Raw genomic sequence first — 20,000 nt, 5'->3', positions numbered from 1 at the left:
ACGCTCCATACAATCCACCCGCTTGTGGGTCATGGCGCCACAGTTTTCGCAGGCGCCCTTACGGAACTTGGTCACCACTTTGGTGGTGTCAACGCCGCGCTTATACCACTCATCGATCCCGGAAAAGTGCTCCTTCCGTTCTTCCTGCGGTCGCTGATGCTTGAGCGTTGGGCCGGTCGTGTTGTAGTACCACGGCACGGACGAGATGTACTGCGGAATGTGTGGATTGATGTCTCGGCCTTCCTCGTCCACGGCGGCCGGGGCCGTTCCCGCTTTACGGGCCTCCTCAAGCTCTTTCGCCTTGCGCCAATCTTCGCGGGATTTCTTTTTCGGTTCCTCATCTTCGGCCTCCTTGTCCCGTAGCAACATCGACAGTGGGATGCGGGACGACGAGCCTGCCATCTTGCAGCAGTTCTACCGGACACTTTTCACGCTATTTTTCTGTGGAAATGATTTTCTTTTGCTTTTTATCACTAAATTCGCGGATGCGCGATAACTGCGACAAAGACGAACGTAAACAAACTCAGGCCAGTCAACCACAGCCCGTAATAAAACTGCCCGGTGCACCCCGTGTAGCTTCAGCACCGCTAGGGTGCTAGATTTTCGGAAATGGATTTCGAAATTGGTTTCGTGTGAATGATGGCGCGTGTGAGTTGTTAACAAAACACTTTTCTCAGTAAAAAGTGGGTGAAATGTATGATTTTCAGTTGTTTGGAAGAGTGCAGTAGGTTCGATTATTATTTCATAATAATAAGGAAAAGTCTTAGCTGACGATTAAACCTTGAAATGCATGTAATGATAGGCAGTGATAGGAAAACTAATGGAAGTTAAGGTGATATTGAAGTGATAGGAAACTCCGTTTTTCATACTGTTATCAATCGCAATCATTTTTGGGGACGAATAGAATTTCCTGCAGGTTCAGCGTAATGAAATCTGAATAGGTTCTGCGTTTGCCTTACGGTGGGAGAGGAAAGGCAGGTCCAGAGTGTAGTGATGAGCGAATCAAACCCCTCCCGTCGCTTGCGGCGCATGATAAGTAAGTATTGCAGCATTATTTAAGGAACTAGCTTCCTACATCTTTTCTTTATTATTCGTACTATTCCATCTTTGATAAGTAGGTATTTTCTACGCAGCAGCATCCGTGGACGTAGAAATGGATGTACTCTGGGTTAGTTTTACGCATTTAATGTTATTGGTTTTGAAAGTAGAATTCAACTGGATAAGAAATTTAAACGTACACACAGGTGATGAAGTCAGATCATCTAGGTTCAGGCAATTTTTGTCTAGATTAATTGTATCCATGCGATGAAGAGCAATCTGATCGGTGATCGTGAAAGTGGCAATGCGATTCCCTGCCAAAACTAAACGCTGCAATACTGAGAGATGCGCAAATGCCTGCATGTCGATGTTTGATATCAGATTCCTGCTTAAATTTATGACCCTTAGGCTATATTTTTCCCCAATGCACTTCGGTAGATCAGTTAGCATGTTCCCATCTAAGTGGAGAAATTTAAACGGAGCCTCCGGGTTCCAGTTGCATAAATCTACCATTTTCAGCACATTGCTGGAAAGCTTTACAGTCATTGTTTTGTTGTTTCTTAGCGTTCCAATGAGCTCTTCAATGGTGTTGTTGGCGAAATTGTAAATCTCGAGCTGGGCGAGTGATGCAAAAAGGTCCCAATGAATCCTCTTCAGCTTATTGCTAGCGAATGAAAGATCGGTGATCGAGTCGTTATGCGGAGCATCAGCACCACCAATAATCGTGTCCAGACTTCCTTGCTCTAGCGCGAACGTTTTTAAATGAGTAAAATTTCGCAAAAAGTCCAGATTGAATGATGATATCAATGAGTGCCGTAGTTTGAAGGAAAACATCCCTTTCAGGTTCGGTAATGTCTCAGGAATCTGTTCCAGGTGTGGTGCCGACAGCGTTAGATCCGCGATGTTAGAATTTTCCTCAAAATGCGCCATGCTGAGCGATGTTTCGGAAATCTTAATTCCTCGGACGGTACAATTCGCAGGTATGATGAGGGTTTGCAAGTTTGTTGAGTTTTTTATGTGGACTGAGTTTACGTGAGGCAAGAACGCGTCCCAAAAGTTTGAGCCCGCCGTATCGAGTTGGAATTGAGTAATGAAAACCATCGTTGCATCCTCTGGGACGCTTCGTATGATCAATGTGCCATTCAATACATGGTCATATTGCTGAATGAAGCAGATGGTATACCTGTGTGGGCAAATCATTTCCAAACCAGCGACAGCTGTAGTAACCGCGACGAACCAGAGGAAGCTGAAATTGCAAGTTTTGAGTTCCGAATACTGGGGAACATAATTTACACTGCACTACGTGATGCCTACCTTCCTACGAGTATACGACAAACATTAACCATGGTTGCCCGCGATCTGCTCTCAAATCACTAGTTTACTGGTGTTGTAGTGACGTCCAATTTAACGACTCTCAAGCGTTATCAAATGATTCAAAATATATCATTTGCGACACGAATTTAGCAATCACGATATTAGAAGCTCATTAGGGATATTACAAGCTCATTAGGGATATTACAAGCTCATTAGTGTACGTTTAAGGGCTATCGTGAGGTCCTTAATTTCTCTAAAACTCTAAAACTCTCTATCTAGCAAACAGTTTTGCCATTACGCCTCTGGTGGTTGAATTGTCTCTCCGGTATTTCTTAAAGTTTGATCCGTACATGGTACTCATTTAGCACTAGACACTCGTATAGTTTTCACCAAAATTGTCATATTTTAATTGCATGCGAACGAACTGGCGCCCCTGCGCCTCTGATAGCGTCTATCAGCTGAGCAATCGAAGGAAAGGTCGTCGAACGAGAGAAGAGTTGGCCCATGCCATACCTAGGCTTATCATTTGACTGGTCGCGCTCCAAAGATTTATCGTTCGCGAAACCGTTCATATGTGAGGATGATCGATGATAGATGATAATGTAATGCTTTGCTCTTATTGATCTACGATCGGCACAGTTCTAACGCCGTGTTTGAGATACTCAAAATGAAAATTACACATCTACATACAAAACCAAAATGAAATCGACTTTCATTTCTATTCCTTAACTTGCAAGCAAGTGGCAGAAAATAATTTTATTGACATAGGCCCAGCAACGGACGCCTGCCTATCCGGTACAATGTATGTTGATAGTTATTGACTTGAAACTGTTGTTCAAACAATTTCCTGTTAGTAAGTGATTGTGGTAAGCATCTCTCTTCAATCCAAGCCAGTGTCCTGGAGTCATTGGGATATGCGATCATATCAGTTATTGATCATATGGATCGCGAATACAGGCGTAATTAAATATTAAAATTAGTACCGCTTAAAATAGGTTTAACGGTTGTACCTGGCACAGAAACTTTGGGCTATCTACAGTATGATGATAAGACAGTAGTGTTAAACAGTAATTAGCTGTTAACGCCGAAAATAATACACCATTAAAGTTTAATTATTAAAATGTTCCAGACGTTTCTGCTGTAAGTTTTTAAATGCGTCTCACCAACGCGCGCCACCGTACAAAGAGTTCGTGCGTCGTGTTGAGCACAAAGGCTGTCTGTTTATCGGAAGGACTGGTTCGTTCCAATTCCGGCTAGACATTCGGGCTAGAATGGAAACCTTTCTTTTGGCCCGACACGCGATTAGCAAGCATCTTACTTTGCGATATTGGCTACTGGAAGAAGAAGTATGTTATTCATGTTCTTCAAGCAACAGATGTTGACTGTCTTGGGGCACTTGCAGTATATAAACCACACGGTAGCGATCATTGAACCATACTTTATCTCCATCTGTGGATAGTACATCGCACCGTTGTAACCGTTCAACCCAAAATGAAGCTCATCCTCGCACTCGCTGTCGTCGTCTGCGTCGTTGCAGTAAGTATCTCCCAGCAGGCAACAGCACAGCTGCCACCACTTCCTATTTGCCATCTAACCGGAGGAATTTTTATCCAGGTCTCGCAAGCTGCACCGCAACTTTTGTCAGGCTCGATCCTCGTGCAACTGAGTACTACAGTGTCCAGGTTAACCACACTCCTGAGCCAGATTGGTTCGCTGGTGTTTGCCCTCGGCAACACCGCCGGAGCTACGCTACAAACGTTGGTCGGAAACGTGCTGTCCGCTGCTGGCGCGCTATTTACTTTGCCCTCGGCCACGTTGAGCGCTGTTAACCAGTTGCTGGCGAATACTGTGACTCAGATCACCAACATCCTGAATGGTGTCGGTAGCAACGTTAATGCGCTGGTTCCAGCCCTCGGAAACATCCAGACCGTCCTTGCCTCGACGGTTAACAGCCTGGGTGCGCTGAACGTAGCCGGGCTCGCTAACCTCCAAAGCTCCCTCAACCAACTGGCCACTGGCCTCAGCACCGCTGTTGGCCAGATCGCTGGTTAAAAGATGATCCACAACACAGATACCACAGGTTCGACCATCTGCGAAATTGGTATGCAGCAAATAAAGCAATGTTTCTAAAATCAACTCCGACTGGTTTGAGTGTGACTTGTTGAGGCCTTGAGATATCGAATTTCCCCATTAAGTTGACCATTTTTTAAATTCTTACCCCGAGTAAAACCTGTGGAGCCAATTTGAAAATTCATCTTCCCTTTTGCAAGCTTTTTTCCTTTCGAGCTTTCCTCTTGAACGCGCATAATAATGAAATATGGCCTCGTTTAATTTTGAAAGAAAACAAAAACTAGGATAGTACCATCATTGAGAAACGCACTGTCTATACTCAACGAATATTTCGTCGAGCTTGCGATCGTTCGTTTCTCGCGATCGTAAATCGATCATCGGTACTCTCTCGCTCACGTAAAATCATCTCATCCCCCACTTCTTACGTTGGAGTAAGAGTAAATTTACAATAAATCGAGCTTTATTAATACATTCTCAATTGAAATTAAATTCATTATACTACTTTATGTACCATTCGAGCCCGAAACCCTTCCCAAAATGATCTCCGACCACCGCACGTGCTGCCACGAATAGGTCGCCCATCTTGCCGCCACAACTAGCGCCCGCTCACGATTCAAATCTCGCTCCGCAGCAACCAAAGAGATCGCTCGCTCGCTCGCTCGCTCAGCCACCACGACGGAGGCTCATTTTCCCGCGAGCCGCAGAGTAAGTCGGTGGGGTTGCGCCTGGTCCGTTCCAGCGTATGTACTCGAGTATTTGTTAAGTGTAACGAAAAGCTGTGCGTTCGTTGGTTACAGTGACGCGCACCAAATCGAAATATAACGACATTTATGTGTTTTGTTACTTAATCAGTTCCACGATCTTGGCCACGGAGCCACGCCAGAGTCTGCGTTTGGTGATTTCTGTGTTCGGTATGCGCCTGCAGCTAATCCGCGCGTGCTAGTGCTGGCTCATGTTGGCGATTAGAAGCACTCGATCGTTCGATTGCTCGAAAGCATGCAACCGGCTCGCGTCTGAGTCTGTTTGAATGGCTCACTGGCAGGAGAAGGTAGTATCTGCTTGAATGGTGGCCAATAGTGCTTGTTTGTGGGAAAGAAAAAAACGAGTGCAACGGCTTGCGGGAGTTTGTAAAAGTTTAATCTCGAAATCGATCAAAAGCACGACAGCAACAGTGATACGTGATACGTGATTTTGTTGTGAAAAAACCCCGCAACTCGCAAGCATCAACCGATAGCCGCAAACGACCAAAATCCGAACAGCGAACACACCGAGCCAAAGAGAGAGAGAGACAACCTCTTTAAGCAATTACCACATTCTTAGTGGAACCTAAAAGGTGAGCATTTCTGAGTGTTTCTCCGGGCAGACAGATTACAGGCAGCGCGCACCAGCTTCGATGCCTTTTGCGTAGAAGAGGCTGGCTCTCCGAAAAACCTCATCGACATGGCATCACAATGGCAATAGAAATGTGTCATGAATAAATTAAAAACAATAAGCCCGACTGGACCCTAACCGGACTGCATCTGACCCAGGCGAAGATGCTTCTCGTACGGGGCCAGAGCTAAGAACTCGTTTTCCATTGCGATCGCAGCCCCGTGGAGCGAGCAGTGCACGGGACGGTTTGGACAACCAAATACGCGCCATGAATATGCAATGAAGCGTAAAGGTGTCACTGACTAATCGCGGACCTCTTCGCCCCGAGCCGGGCACCTTGCGCGGTGGTGCCGTTGTTTATCGAGAAAGATGAAACGAAGCTACGAAGCAAACGGCGCGATCGTCGCTCGGTCGATCCGTCTTAACACTTGATTCGTGGTGCGGTTCGACTTCTCGTCAAACAAAGCTCGGCGCTCGGCGCTCAGCGCTGCGTGGACGACAGTGGAAGCGTTCTTGCGAATTTGTGGCACGTCAATCAGCCTTACACATATATCGCGCACGCCGGCCATCAATGCCGGGGCCGAGTGCCAGTGGGCCATCATGACATCATCTTCAGAAATAACGCGTCGCGCACTACAGTGGCGCTGTGTATGCGTGAGGAGACATGAGACAGGATGAAGATCGGCTACCTCTTTCTGCGAAGGGATCGAAATGGAATCTAGCTTTCCTCTACCTACCAGCGATCGTTTGCTAACTACCCGCTCGCTCGCTCGCTTAGAGCATTAGTACGAAGGTGGACGTAGCGTAGAATCGCTGCGTTTTGTGAATTGTTATGGTTGAGCTATTTGTAACGGAGCCCTGGCGTATGTAGCAAAAAAAAAACGCATCTAAACCAGCATCGCATAGTATCGTACCCCTTTTCCTATGCATAATGGATATAAGCACGGGCAAGTAGGTGTAAAGCATGTTTGCTACCCTTAATCATGCAGCCATCATGCCACCACGATCCAAACGATTATAATTTTTCGCCCGTTCTGCACGAGAAAACAATTCCACTCTTACTACCTACTCGTCGACGGCCACAAAACCTCCGTTAACTTGCGGGAGAGAAGCGGCAAAGAAATGCAAAGAACCCGAGTTCCATGGCCCTTAAGGCGTTGCTCCTCCTTTGGTATGGCTTTTGTTTTTCATGCTTCAGTTTCCGGTGCCGTGCGGTGCACCAAGGCTTTTTGAGGCGGAAAGAACTCTTGAAGCGAGTGATGCACTACCGTGGCGATGGCCTGAGGATGAGTGTTTTTTGGTTGTGGTTGCCTATTTGTTTGAACAATTTACTCCGCAGAGAGCTGCGTGGTGCGTTATTACACGCAATTTGTCAGCTCCACCGACAGATTCCGACGCATCAGCCCACGCGGAAGAGCATTGGTGAGACACCGTGGTTCTCATCCTTGACATTTGGCCCCAAACAAAACAGCGACGCAGCGCAGCGGTTCTCTTCTCGCCGCCGGTTTCCAGCAACCGAACCGGAACGGAACTGATGCACACCACTGTTCGGTGCGGCATTCGGAATGCCATTCACCGCTGGTTACTAGCCGGGTAGGCCGAGACAGACAGAGTATCAGTAGCCAGACTTCACTACAATTTTCAATGTCGTCTCTGCGCTGCTGACTGCACGGTACTTTGCCGCTGTCCAAGATGTTTCACGGGAATTTTTAGGTTGATTTTTTGGGGATTTCGCCAACGCCAACTGCTTGCTGTAGCCACCGTTTGCTACAAGAAACGATCGTGGATCGTGAATTGCTTGTGTTTGAACATTCCATTCTCGATCATTCACCACAATACGGGTCGCCTCACAATCTCCCAAAAATCTCGGCGACGAGTACAGCTGGGCAACACAGCTGGGTATCGCCCCTGGGGGCTTTGCAGTGAAGCAAGACCACAACTCCCCCCGGGTGGGGGCCGCCGCCGTGTCAAATATTTGTGAGCCACCATTCGCGACCATTGCGTAAGTGGTCGAAAAATGTCAGCCAAGAACCGGAACCAAAAAAAAAAAGTGGCCCCTGGCTTCGCACCCCTAAGGTGTCCGTTCGGCCGGAGCGAACCGGCTTTTCGAGTGAGGACTAGGTGGACACGGGGGTGCTGGACAGGGCTCAATGTCAGGCAATGGGATTAGCATAAGCAATCGAGCGTGGAGCGTGAACATTGTTTGCCATTATACGGTGTATCGGAATGCCGCGCCGTGAGCGTAAACCGTCGCGACGATAGCAGCAGTAGTAGTAGTAGTATTGGTGGTAGTATTGGCTTAGCAGACGGCCATGGTTTGCGCTCTTCGATTGCTCTTCGATTGCTGCCGTTCGCAGACGCACCAAACCGAACTAAACCAAAAAAAAATCTCGAACCTTCGATCGCGTCGCGACGTTGCGATCGCGAGTACAACGAGTTGATCTCCGGCCACCGGTTCGCTACTTGTTTGACCGCTGCAAATAGCCTTTACCTCACAATAGCCAAGAACACACATTTTTTCTCTCTTATTGTTGTTAACAACGAAAGACGCTCGGCGTAACGAAATTGGGCTACTGTTTTGGGGCTCTGGCGTAGACGTTTTGTAGACGGTGGCCACAGCAAACGAGATATGTAGACCTTGCGCTGAGCCTGTGTGCTCACCGTGGCAGTATTGCAAATATTGATCTCAGCACCAACACTACGCGAAGACGAATGACTACGTGAGGCGTCGATGGTATGCTCGTCACTCGCGGTTGGACGCGGTGGCGCGGAAGGTTCGTGACCGTATTTGCGGAACCTCGCATCATCGTCCATCATGAGTCATCGAGCGGGTAAGCGACTCCGTGGAGCAACATCGCATCCGCGAGATCACGAGCTGTTCGTGCGTTTCATTCAACTCGCGTCCTATAGGACTCGCGCTGTCTTTGCGGGCGTCACCCACCACAACGCGAACCCAACGAACAAACGCAGCCACAGACGGAGCCAGCCAGGCCCCGATCATGGCCACCGTCTCGCCGCACGTACACGTATGACAAAGTGGGGCGCCCACAGCGATCATGTTGTTGTTGTTGTTGGTGGTGTTTGTCGAGCGTACAACGTTCCCTTTTTACTCACCTCACCACCGCACAACTCAACAGCTGCTACTAGGCGGTCTGCATATGTGTGTGGCGCGTGCTTTGAACCCTTTTTCGACCACGAGAGCAACCCCCCCCCCCCCCCCCCCACCCTGGCCGCGATGACGATGGGTGGGCTTGTGCAACGAGGCGATCTAGCTTTTGCTCACCGGCGGCACCCACATTCCGATTGCGATTTGGGGGGGAATACCAACCGATTTCCACTGACCCCCGCCCTACCCTCCATCAGTGTTGCGTACGCATAGTTTCGCCTTAGTTTGCATCACCGGCATCAGCACCAGCACGGCAACTGGCAACTGGAGCTGATCTGGCTGGCTGTTGAATGGATGCAGATGAAGGAAACAAAGCGATCGATCGAGCGAGCGAATGGGCGAGCGGTAGAGATACACATAAAACACGTGAAACTGGAGCAACTATTAGGTTCGGTTGAACCAATACCAGCACCACACCACCCGCCGGCCCGAGAGACAATCAAACACCCAAAACACACCCGGATCGGAATCGGCGCCCGTAATCGATGAATTCCGGTTTTACGGGCGCGGTGCACGCGGTTCCGGTTGCAAACTTTCTCGAGCGCATTCGTGGGTACGTGCCCCCCCCCCCCCCCCCCAAATTTAAACCGCAGCTACGGTGCGTGGCTGGCCTGAAGGCTGGCCAGATTGCAACCGCAACGCAAATAGCGTTATAGAGCGTGATTGGTTCGTTTGATTTTTTGGCATTTGGTCGGTGCGATCAGGCCGGGATTTGTTTTTTTTTTGGGTTTCCTCCCATCTGCGTTGCGAAAAGTGCCTCGGGAAAGAAATGGAAAGTCACTGGGACAGAGCATCGATCTGGTTTGGTTCCCATTTTCCGGAGACCACGGATCGGATGTAATTTGTTTCCATTTTTCGTTTCGTTTTTTTCTTTCCTCGTGCCACTCGGGAACAATATTGTGGTTAAGGTGGTAAAACCGTCATTCCGTCTAACGAGCGACGTACTACGGAGCCACCACGGAGCGGATGCGACAGTTTCCAATTCGAAGAACGGCCACGGAACCGAGCAACTAGCGCCGCTAGCATCTTCGTGCGATAGCTAATTGAATCGTCCAACAGTCTGTGCGGGAAATGCTACCGATCATTGCACTCCTCCTTACCGCCGTTCGTACGTTCGCCATTTAGTTGGCTGGATGGTAAAATCAATTCGATGGCCATTGGCCCATGATCGGATATACGGTCCCCGGGGCTCATCCTGGCGGAAGCCGTAACGGATAATGTGCCCAACAACAGGTGAGTCCATTATGACACAACATAATGTGCCAAGTGAAGCGCCCTAGCTGGCGATTGTGTTGTCCGGAGCAACATAAACAGCCCAGCAGCTACTCCACTCCCAAAACGGTTCCTTCCCGTGCTCGATAGTTTGCTCGATTCGCTCGCTCGCTCAGCTGACCGGTGGCCACGTGCTGTGCGTGACCCATTATTAACCGACTGGCAAATTATTTGATTTTTTTGCTCCACGCGCGCGTGTCTCTCTCTCTCTCTCTGTACGGCCTATAAAGTGCGAAATTCGGTGTCAAGCGGTGAATGGCACCCTCTTACGCGCTGTGAGTACAGTTATCGCGGTCCTCTCCCGAACCGGGATCCCGGATATGGTCGCGGCTACGATGTGATGCGATGGGCAGCAACTGGGAGGGTGGGTACGATGTTGCAATCGCTGCCTTACGGTCGTCGCTAGGTGACGGGGAGGGGAAATCAATTCATTATTCCATCAGCGCAGTCCTGTGCGGTGCGGAGCGGTAGGCAAATCGGGCTGACACAGTTGGCTGGCGTTTCCGTCCCGGGTCGGGGAAACATTCAGTGGTACGTCACCGCTGTTCGAACGTTCATCGAATATTGATTGTCGAACATTTAGCGTCGTCCACCAGATCAAGGGGATCGTAGGAAACAGTTAGCTTTAGCACCGATAACTACGTTGGAGTTGGGAGAAAACAGTTGGCCAACGATGGTGTGATGGTCTGAAGTCATCAATTGTTTTTTTTAATTTAATTGTTATCAATTTAATTATTATTTAAGATTCTACAGCACCTCGATCCACGTGCTTAGATGGTCCAAGTTTAACCGAAAAGCGCTAAAACTTTATTAAAATTTTTCGATGACATTATTTGCATTGACAATTCGTGCATGCTTTGCATTACCCTTCGAGCGACTATCGCTATCCTTGAGATTGCACCACGAAGCCTACGAATGCCTTCGACGGTACATTAACTACACTTTGAGGTACAGAATGTGCCTTTTGCACAAGGTAAACCGGTGAATGGACACTTCTCGACAGTTCCCTACCGGGAGACTTGGACCGGATGATACAAAAGACTCAAAGCGACGAACCCCACCGTTTGTCACTGCAACAATGCTGATGGGAGTTCCGGTCGCACTCTCAATCAGGCTGTGATCTTTATGCCAAAATTTTGAGCACTACTATTTCCAGAACTGCTAGCAACAGACCTTGAGTTCAAGATTGTGAAGATGCGTTTGCTCACTGCTGCTTGGCTTGGCTGGCAGGAAAGTAAAACGAAAAGAAAACAATGATTTAACATCGCCTCGTAAATCGCTCGCATGGCGTGGTGTGTTCCCTGCTGGAGTCATCGCTCACCGCCCTGGCCGCCGTGGCAAGAGCTGCTTTCGATTTGTCGATTCAACTGATCATGCTGCATGATTAACCGCTTTCGTAGGTTTCGCCTCACTCCCCCCCCACCCGTCGGTCTCAGCCTCGGTCCCGGAGATCGAAAATCACAATAAAAAAAAAAACTCCCAAACGAAAAACCCTCTCAAACGCCGCACAAGAACGAACGAGCGTAAATTACGATTTCACGCGCACCACACCGATGCTGATTAACGATTAGTGGCGGGGCGAGGCGCTTGGACGCTTTTGTTTCGTGTGTGATGACGATGACGATGCTCTGGCGTAGCATCATTATGCTCGCCCGGTTCTCGTACCGCGGTGATGCTGCGTGGGTTTCGTTTCTTTCGCCTCCTCGTTACACATCGCGTGTGTATTTGTGTGTGCCTGGGATACACACGCCGTGCCGGTCTCTTCCTGATTATGTTGGCAAAAGGGTTTCATTGAACTTTCGTTCGTTCGCTCGACTGGCGCCCACACTCGTGGTGCCAATGATCGCGATGACGCGATGCTGAGCATGGTGGGCCCTATAAGCTGATTTGCATCGACAATCGACGGCACGCGGCTTAACTACTAGCTTTCCGTACTGCTACCGTTACCACCAATCCATCAGCATCTTGTTGCGAGTCGCTTGCTATGTTAAATGTGAAACAATCAAAAAAGGATTTCCCAGCGAAAGGAAAGGCGTTTGTTCCTCTTTCGGCCGGCGTAAAGGTTAAGTAGGCTGATCAGCCCCGGGGGGTTCATTCGTCTCCGATCAATGTCTACTTGCGCGCCAGTGAAACTAGCCAATCCTAAGTCGTGCATAACGTCGTTACGGATCCAACAATTAAGCCGGGTGTGTCGTTAGTTCGCTGCGCACCAATCATTAGACGCGCTGTGTGCTTAGCGTCCTGTGACCGTTGCTTTTCTTTGCGCGTGTGTTTCCCCCCCACCCCTTTTTTTTTTGCTATGCAAATCTCCCTTGCAGATGCACGGATGGTGGTTCGATGCAGCTCATTAAAGCCAAGCCGACATCATACGTCATGTGACCGCTTTTATGTTCGACTGTCGAGAATGTGGCGAAAGTGCACGTCGATCGATCGAGATGCGGTGATCTTTCCGGTGACCACGAGCCAGCACATGACAACCAGCGGTGTGCGGTCAGCTGGAAAAATGAAATCAAAAAGATTAGAGAGTTAGCGCGGGGGTGTGGTTTCGTGCGATGAGTCATGATGCTTCACCATGGTCAGAAGAAGTGTTCCAGCAGCATGACATTGTAACAAAAAAAAAAGCTCTAAGGCAACATCACATCATCATGCGCTTCTTGACTTTGTAAGTGTCCCTTAACGTCCCATCATCCGCTAATGCCAGTGCCTTCATTGAAGCCAGTCCGTGCCAGTCGAGCATTTGCAAGATTAGCCTCCCGTTCATTCATGGTACGCACAGTCGCACGCTACCTTCTGTGGTGCCTGCGTGCAGCTGCATTATGCTTCCATTTAAGGATGACCGTTTAAAAAAAAGAATAAAACCATTGCCACACACCAGCTCGGCGGTTTTTTACCCACGCCACGCAAAACCTTCAGCTCATCCGTACGCCCTCTCGAGCGTCGAGCGATTGGTAATCGTCCTCTTAGCACAATTTACCATTCAACCCCCGGGGTGGACTAGCGCATTCTTACGACACACAGGCCGCGGGGTACAGCATCGCATCGCAAAACGAAGATGGCCCACCCATTTGAGTCGTCCATTTTGAGCATTGTGTGCGGGTCCACCGCCACCAATCTGCGATCTTGTCTTTGACATACCCTACAACGCCCTAGTCAGCCATTTGAGATCACCCAACGCTCCGCTAGCTCGCGCTAGAGAGCTAGAGAACGCGGGCACCGAGAACAGAGAGCTTGGGTGTGCAACCGAGTGCGCAACGTTTGCCAATAATGTTCCCAGAGCGGGGCAGGGCACATTGCCACGAACTAAATTGGGGCTGCATCGTGTCGTTCCATCAAGGTTCTCCACAAAACACAAAAGACAAACAAGACAAACAAAATACGCTTCGCGAAAAACCTCGCAACAACATTGTTTGCGTTGCATTCCGTGCGTTGTTTCGTTGTTTTCCATTATCTTAGCGCTTCTTCTTCTTCTTTGTGAGCAAATGCGGGTACTGGGAGCAAATGGACACTCTGTGCTGGTACGAAATGCAACGGTTTTCGATGTCACACACCGAAAGGTTGGTCAGCTCGTGGGTACGCTGCACTGCAGCTCCTCTATGCAACTGTGAAGCGAGACTTTAAATGCTCGCTATTGTTTCGTTCTCTGTAACAAAAAAAAACAAGACACTAACTATCGAAGGTCCGCCGTATTGTGGTCGCCGATTTTAGGGGAAGGTCTCCAAAACTCCAAAAACGGCATGTTTTGTCCGGGTGGAAAGTAAACATGCAACAAAGCGGGTTGGTTGCTTGCGCATAAAACACGATCCGCTCCGACCATTGACCAAAACCGTTACCGCCCTATGCTTACCCACTCACGGAAGTGGTGTAAACCAGCAGTTTCATGCTCTGGCTGCCCGCCCATTCGACTCGTTTTCTATTTGTCACATCGTCTGTCTCAAAATTGTAAAACTTGGGGTAAATTGCAAAAACGAAAGCCGAACCAACGCATAATGGCCAGTGTGCTACGGGCGCGCCTAATTCGTGGCGACACCGTCATCGGCGCTGCGGCGTGTTGTCATCTCATTCGCAGGCATGGCCACTCCATTTCACTAAGCATTTGGTTTCTTCCATATAATTTCCAGCGGATTAATTAAGTGGAATTATGGGCCACGTCGTCAAGGGCCGGCGTGGGGTTTGGAGATCAGACGGTGCTGAAAGTGGTGCCCAGATAGGCCATGGACAGGGCGATGCATGTTGCTCAAGACGATGTGCAGGCGGGCGTAGAGATCGGGTGACGCAGTCTTGTGGAGTTTTTTTTTTTGCATATTTAATTAGCATAATTAAAGCGCCCAACAGTATTCACGTACCTGGATTATGCTCCAGATGATAAGTAGGATGGCTTTTATTAAAAACCGTAAACAAAATATTAGAATCCATTTCTGGCTAATTGGCGCTACAAAAATCATTTTACCTCTAGCAATTTAATTAAATCCTTTACGAAAGGGTGCAGTTTTGTATTGTTTAAAATCGTACCCGTTATGCTGCAAGCTACAAATATTCAAATATGATTGAAATGTGCCTAGGTTTATTAAACGACCCTTCAATATGGGCTGTATCGTAAGAGAACATTTCGTTTACGATCAGTTCCTAGGTTGAGATGCGACTCGAATTTATTGCAGGGCTGTATTCACGTTAAAGGGGGGCTAAGTTTAATTCGAGTCAAAAACGCCTCATTTTTGAAGATATTTTATGTGAAAAGTATTAAAAAATAATCTCTTTGAAAAAGTGATGCTTTTCACGATTATGCCTAGGGAAACGTGCTTTACATAATTATTGTAAAGAAAGTATCATAATTTTTTCTGAAAATACAACGGGGCTAACAGGAAAACAGTGCCCGGATAACGTGTTAAATATTTCAAAAGGCTCGGTCCCGGAAACCGGAGACGCATTTGTCAAACCGGGTTCGTCGCTTAAACAAGTCTTTTGATTCGTACCGAAAACGGCCCATTTTTGATGATTTTTTTTTGCAAAATATCAACCTATACCTATTTTTGGAAATGCCATAATGAACTAAAACTTTTGATGAAGATTTTGACGTATTTGGGAGAAGACATGTTATAAACTTACGCCCATGGCATCAAATTGAGACATGCGTGTCTGCAAATGCATGAGGCGCGACTGTTCAAAAATGAATATCTTTTTCAGTTTTATTTCGATTGATCAACAAAACATATACAAAATTCTCTTGAAAGGTTCAGCTTTCATGGAAAAATGTATAAAATTAATGTCAGAAAAGAAAATTAGCCCCCCATTTTAAAGAAAATGTTATGCAGATTACAAATGATGCCGCAGACGAAAGTTAGTTTGCTGAATTCATTCCTAATAAAGGCAAGGTTGGAGAACTGTACATTAATTTACTATTGTAATTAAAAGCTTACTGAAATATCCAACGGTATATTTTACGATTAGCGATGCTATTGTATTGTAGCATAATACTGCTGTAGAACCAAATGCCTGTTGCACAACTAACGCTCTATGATGCTGCATGCTGTTCATAAAGCAGCTTGCGACTTCATTTAAAGGTCATAGAGAGTAAATTATATGCCTACCGTAGCTACACCAATCTAAACATAGAAAAAAAAAACCCCATACGCACTACATCCAGCTCATCATCTTATCGAACACGCGTTTCTCGTGCAGTGCGAGGGTGCAGCGTGCAAGATGCGTTGCGTTGAAGAAATGCAAAGACGAAGGCAAAACAAATGCATCCATTGTTTCATCTCGATCGTTCACTCGCACCGCACACCACACCGACTGCCGAGAAGTGAAGATGAGTCTTCCTTCCTCGTCACCATCAACACCGCATACGCACCGTCGTGTCTCTCGGACTACATCCCCAGTCAGACACTCCACTGCAAGGGGCGCAGAGAGGGGAGGAGTTTGAAAGCAGAATTCCCACCAGTGGCCATGTTGCGACCCACCAGTATGTTCGCCAAGCGAACATAATCATTGTGCAAAAATCATCATTAATGATGGGCTAAACAACAGCAACAGCAGCAGCATTACAACATACAACCCGCATGAGAGCAGAGATTTCTTCTTTTATTGAACATCTTCTCCCCGTGTGGCTTGTGGCGATGTCCGCCACCACCATCCATTTCTCATCCTTCCAACCTCATCTTCACGCGCGCGCGCCCGTTCCCGGTGGTGATTATTAATTTTCCCTGCTCATAATGTTGCCATCACTAACAGCATTTCACTTGCGGGTGCTCCAAGAATCACAATTTTCACATCGAACCTCTCCCGAAGCCCCCCAGCAGTAAAGCATCGTGAGACAACAACATCGTATTGCAAAACTGCCAACTCTAGGGCGGGGAGCCCTTGTGGGTGGACTGCATTTTCTCACCTTTGAAAGGGCTGGGGACTTCTCCCGTATTTACGCAACCCTTCACCACCACGTCGAACATCGTCCCTGGGCTGGAAATGATCAACTGATTCCGTCACAGCGCACGGTGGGTGTTTCTAAAATCCATTAGCCATTGCTGATCGGATCGCCTTTGCCCTGGCCGGGATTGGGGACCGGGGGGGGGGCTCGCGCCGCGCCCCGATGATAAGAAGAAAGTGCGAGCGGCCTGGGATTGAGATGGAAACCAAATTAAGCAGTTAGCGGCGCGTCTCCGGGTGAAAGTACCTTCCATCCCCGGCTAGTCAGCCCAGCGAAGGTTGAACTAATTTATGTAAAATTCCTCTTTTTAATGGATTAAAATTTATGAGGAAAAATCCATCGCGCGATCGCGTTGCGCACTGTTTATGAGAGGTTTCGAGCGAGAAACAATCGATCGCAAAGTGATGATGTGATGCCACGCCGGGCATATTTGCATCACAATAGTCCGGTGACACAATAGAATCACTATGGTGATAGGCGAGTCGATATCAAATGCCAACGCCAGCGAAAGTCAAATGGCATCAGGCGGGCGCGCCTCTCTCTGCAGACCAGAAATTGCACCCAGACGGATCCAAAACAGGCTCCCGTTGGTTCACATTGTTCTTTTATTGCCCTGGTCGACCGATAGCCCAGGTGATGACGGCGTGACTTCGATGGATCTTCTTCCCCCGGGGGGGGGGTATGAAAACGCGATTGCGCAACCACAGCAGCAGGGAACCAGTTCGAACTTTCGATTTCGCAAACAGTTCCCAAAAACTGGACGAAATGGAGACCGGTGACCAAACGATAACCGGAACCTGAACCGTGGTCACGGAGATCCGTCTGCTCGCGCTTAGTGGTCGCGCACGTGTGCTGTAAGGTTTTGGGCAAGAAACAAGTTTTCCCGGTTTTTCGGTGGCGTCCATTGGCGAGCCGATGGATCGTATGCGCGCTCGTGTCGCGAGTTTCCGTCGATTTTAGTTTATTCCAACAACAGTTTGCCTAAACTAATCGTTTTCATTTGCCTTTTGTTTTGCAGAGCATTAACGCCATTGTCTGGTCTGAAAAATCAACGAAACGAAAGCGACATACAACGGTAGCGGTGGTGGTTGTGGTGGTGCTGGTGTGACTTTCGCCCTTCATCGGTCGCATGGATTGTCGCCGATTACCGATGCTGCAGCATTAGCCGATCGATACGGACCGTCCACTCCTCTTCCCTGCCCTGCCCTTCGGACAGAGGGTGCATAGGCGAAGCATTCAGCATGGGTTACTTTTCCAAACGAAACATCTTCATCTACTGCTGCATCTCGGCATGCCTATCGCTGGTAAGTGGTCGGAACCGGTAGCGATCGGTAGTGTTATGTTATGTAAGTGGCCGTTCGCGTGTGCTTCGTGTCAGAGCGATTGTGATCTTCGCTGTACCATCAGCTGTTCTATACGATCGTTTAGTAAACCCGGCCATTAAGAGCAGTTGTTTCATTTGACTAATAAGTGTAAACAACAAAACGCTCAAGAAACATGAAATGCGTAGCGTCTTGTGATCAGCATGTTTTCCTCTTTGCATCAAACTGCTGTGCGTGGACACGGTTTTATGGGAAACCGAGATAAGATACCATTAACTATTGCCAGCATTTTGCTTCCAAAAGATTTTGCCGCGAAAATTGTGCTTCTTGCGGTGAGATTTTGCTCACTCCTTACGTCACATTCGCTGGTCGTTCCCTCTCCCCAACGGTACGCTCTTTCACGCTGACCGAGCGGCTTTATAGATGGTGGTAAAAATTAAACTAAAACAATCGCCAATCGTTTCTCAACGTTTTATGAGTAATTGCTTCATCTGCTGATCTACATCATTTCAATTATAGCGCCCAGTATATCTCAATACCATCATCTTAGTAGACTATTGCAAACTACAAACAAAAGCGCAATGAAAAGGAAAAAAAGGCGGAGCGCGGTTTAGCCAAAAAATAATCAACAGCTCCACTATCTGCCGGCGTAGAGCGAGTGCCCTCGCGATTGCGTTATCTTTTTCGCCAACATATTAACTAGGAGTGACATATTTCTTCGCTAAACTTCATCCTGTTGTGACAAGCGTGTCAGCGTGGAGAGGAAAACGCGGAAGTAGCCACCATAAAATGGACGCACACCACAAGGCAATGGCTACCGATCGGGCATCAGCTGATCGAAATAAAAAGTTTAGGAGTGTGGAAAAAAACACTATAAATCTTTGCCCCAACCAGCGTGACTGACCACCGGTCAACAGTGGTCACACAATGGTCAAATCACCCCCTTCTTTTGGGGGGGGGGGGGGGTCAATGCCCGTAGCGTCAACAACAAAAGGCTCTAACACCCACGGCACCACAGAGCCGTCCGATGCCGTCTTGTTTTATGATCCTCGAGTGTTTTCGGCGCTCATTAACTTCCCATTCCCAGTCAGAAGCTTCTTTGCCGCCAAGGGGTTCCGTCACGGCTCGTCTTCAAGACGCGGTTCGTTGTTTCGCGCCGGTCATTCCCTTTTGGGCGGCTCACCATGCTGACCTCATGAGCATGTTTTCGCTGATCGACACACTGTTTTCGCTCGTTCCCTTCCCGGTTGTTTTTCTTTTTTTTTCTTTCTTTCGTGTTGTTGCCTGGAATGGTGCTTCCCACGTCGTCGTCGTCGTCGTCGTCGTCGTCGTCGTCGTCTTGCAGCCCACATCTCCGGACACGTTTGCCGTGTTGGTTGGGTGTCTATTGCAGTATTGCGGAAGTTCGGAACGCTTCGGAAGCACGCCACGACCCTCCGGTGTCATGCGGAGAGTGAGGGTGTAACGAAAAGATGATTCATCATCGTGCGCTACGCTGACCACGAACGAACCACGCTTCCCTTCCGGGGGCTGCCCAATGCCACTAATTTGGTACCAAATCAAAGATTTCACTTCTGACCGAAATGCTCACACGCGTCCCGCGTCTTCACTGGATCGCGCGCGCACACCGGATCGCGATCCCTAGAGGTGAGATGATCATCTTCATCCGCACCACACGGTAATGCGCGTGTGTGCCGTTCAGAGCGTTTATGACTGCCACACTCTGTCCGCGCGGCCCGCTTAATTATCGGTAACAGCGTCGGTGGGTTGGCCGGACGGTCAGGTGCCGTACCTGACCTTAATAGATGGGTTCCAAGGCTCGCCAGCTACGCCAGGGAGCGCTATGCCGCGGTTCGCGGTCGCCTCGTGTGCGCAAATTACCGCCACACCGGTTGGTGGCCACTTTGCTAAGTCACGGTGTCAGTGGTCGTCACGGTTGACTGATAATTCCGGTCAATAGCATACCGGCCGGACCGCGTGCCATCCGAAGACGAGCGAAGTCCGAAGCGAACGTGCGGCTCGCTCG

At 48.5% G+C, this 20,000-nt stretch overlaps 3 protein-coding genes across 3 annotated transcripts in view; 2 read left to right on the top strand and 1 right to left on the bottom strand.

The window, feature by feature from the left end:
* Nucleotides 1–495, bottom strand: part of LOC126573208 (pre-mRNA-splicing factor Slu7) — a 2,032-nt gene extending 1,537 nt beyond the window's left edge. The window contains exon 1 of the mRNA XM_050233164.1: nucleotides 1–495. This exon is cut by the window's left edge and continues 1,537 nt beyond it. Coding sequence (XP_050089121.1) covers nucleotides 1–402 — 402 coding nt within the window. The 5' untranslated portion in view covers nucleotides 403–495.
* A 3,321-nt stretch (nucleotides 496–3,816) lies between these two features.
* LOC126573228 (uncharacterized) lies at nucleotides 3,817–4,446 on the top strand. The gene is made up of 2 exons (XM_050233189.1): nucleotides 3,817–3,888; nucleotides 3,967–4,446. The coding sequence occupies exons 1-2, from the start codon at nucleotides 3,844–3,846 to the stop codon at nucleotides 4,402–4,404; spliced, it is 483 nt and encodes a 160-aa protein (XP_050089146.1). The 5' UTR covers nucleotides 3,817–3,843; the 3' UTR covers nucleotides 4,405–4,446.
* Nucleotides 4,447–5,128: 682 nt separating this feature from the next.
* LOC126573212 (uncharacterized) overlaps nucleotides 5,129–20,000 on the top strand; it is a 19,358-nt gene continuing 4,486 nt past the window's right edge. The window contains exons 1-2 of the mRNA XM_050233170.1: nucleotides 5,129–5,755; nucleotides 17,671–17,956. Of these exons, the coding sequence (XP_050089127.1) occupies nucleotides 17,894–17,956 (63 nt within the window). The 5' untranslated portion in view covers nucleotides 5,129–5,755; nucleotides 17,671–17,893. The remainder of the gene's footprint in view (nucleotides 5,756–17,670; nucleotides 17,957–20,000) is intronic.

This window comes from Anopheles aquasalis, chromosome 2 (assembly GCF_943734665.1).
Source record: "Anopheles aquasalis chromosome 2, idAnoAquaMG_Q_19, whole genome shotgun sequence".
In the NCBI taxonomy this organism is placed as follows: domain Eukaryota; kingdom Metazoa; phylum Arthropoda; class Insecta; order Diptera; family Culicidae; genus Anopheles; species Anopheles aquasalis.
The sequence above is the reverse complement of the archived record's forward strand: the minus strand, read 5'-3'. Positions and strand labels throughout refer to the sequence as shown.